The sequence below is a fragment of the Bos mutus genome, unplaced genomic scaffold, assembly GCF_027580195.1.
Source record: "Bos mutus isolate GX-2022 unplaced genomic scaffold, NWIPB_WYAK_1.1 CTG314, whole genome shotgun sequence".
In the NCBI taxonomy this organism is placed as follows: Eukaryota; Metazoa; Chordata; class Mammalia; order Artiodactyla; family Bovidae; genus Bos; species Bos mutus.
Genome location: NW_027219805.1, coordinates 9,856 through 11,200, shown reverse-complemented (window position 1 = coordinate 11,200; position 1,345 = coordinate 9,856). Strand labels below are relative to the sequence as shown.

The 1,345-nt window shown below is 56.4% G+C and overlaps 1 protein-coding gene across 1 annotated transcript; it reads left to right on the top strand.

The window, feature by feature from the left end:
- The first annotated feature begins 270 nt into the window (after positions 1–270).
- On the top strand, positions 271–1,105 carry LOC102272659 (protein phosphatase 1 regulatory subunit 14B). The gene is given in 4 exon segments (XM_005895638.3): positions 271–304; positions 307–395; positions 397–434; positions 436–1,105. Coding segments are annotated over 4 exon segments (564 nt in total). The 3' UTR covers positions 839–1,105.
- The last annotated feature ends 240 nt before the right edge of the window (positions 1,106–1,345 follow it).

Sequence of the window (1,345 nt, the reverse complement as noted above, 5' to 3'; positions counted from 1 at the left end):
CATCAGTCTTTCCAATAAATATTCAGGGTTACTTTCCTTTAGGATTGACTGGTTTGATCTCTTTGCTGTCCAAGGGACTCTCAAGAGTCTTATCCGGTACCACAGTTCGAAAGCATCAATTCTTCAGCGCTCAGCCGTCTCACATCCGTACATGACTATCGGAAAAACCATAGCTTTAAATATATGGACCTTTGCGCCGCGGGGGACAAAGGGCGGGTGGATCAGTGGGGAGGGGGCAGGGCGCGGCCAGGCCAGGCTCGGGGGCTCCGCATGCTGCAGCTGCCCCCGGGCTCCCCCGCTGCCGCCCTCGCCGCGGAGCCACGCGGAGCCGAGCTCACGAGCTAACCAGCGGCCTGGAGCCAGCGGGAGGCAGCGGCACAGGGAGGGGCCCGACGCACGCACGTGGCCCCGGCAGCCGCTGTGGCGGACAGCGGCCCCGGCCCCCGAACCGGGGAGTGGCGGCCCAGGGCCCCGCGTCTACTTTCAGAGCCCCCCTGGGGCTGCAGGCGAGGGCCCGGGCGGCTCGGACAACAAGGACCCAGTGAGGCCCCAAGGGAAGGTCACGGTCAAGTACTACCGCAAGGAGCTACGGAAGCGCCTCATCCTGGAGGAGTGGGTCCTGGAGCAGCTCACTCACCTCTACGACTGCCAGGAAGAGGAGATCCCAGAGCTGGAAATCGACGGGGATGAACTCCCGGTCACAGAGAGCGATAATACCCGGGCTGCCAGGGTCAAGGAGCTGCTGGTTGACTGTTACAAACCCACTGAGGCCTTCATCTCTGACCTGCTGGACAAGATCCGGGGCATGCAGAAGCTGAGCACACCCCAGAAGAAGTAAGGGTCCTCGACCCAGCTGAGCGGTGGCTCCACAGGACAATCGCTGCCCCCCCCCGACCTCATAGCAACAGCAATACCAGGGAGCCCTGCGGTCAGGCCTGGTGCCACGACGAGCAGGGCTCCCCGTGCCCCTGCCCCAGGGGCCTCTTCCCTGCCCCCTCCATTTTCCATTTTTGGGGTTTTTTATTATTATTAAACTGATGGGACTTTTTGTGTTTTTATATTGACTGCGGCGCGGGCCCTTTAATAAAGCTAGGATACGCCTTTGGTGCAGTTAAAAAAAATAAATACATGGACCTTTGTCAGACTTTTCTACCTACTGGGATCAAATGCAGATATTTAAATTTGAGTTGTAGGAGGGAGAAGTTGACACCAAAATTATACATTAAAGGATTAAAAATTTAAAAAAAATTGTAAAACCACCTTCTTGCAAAGCCACAGCAGTGCTTTTCCAACTTGGATGATATCACAACCAACAGGAGAAAGTATTCAACACATACACACCCTC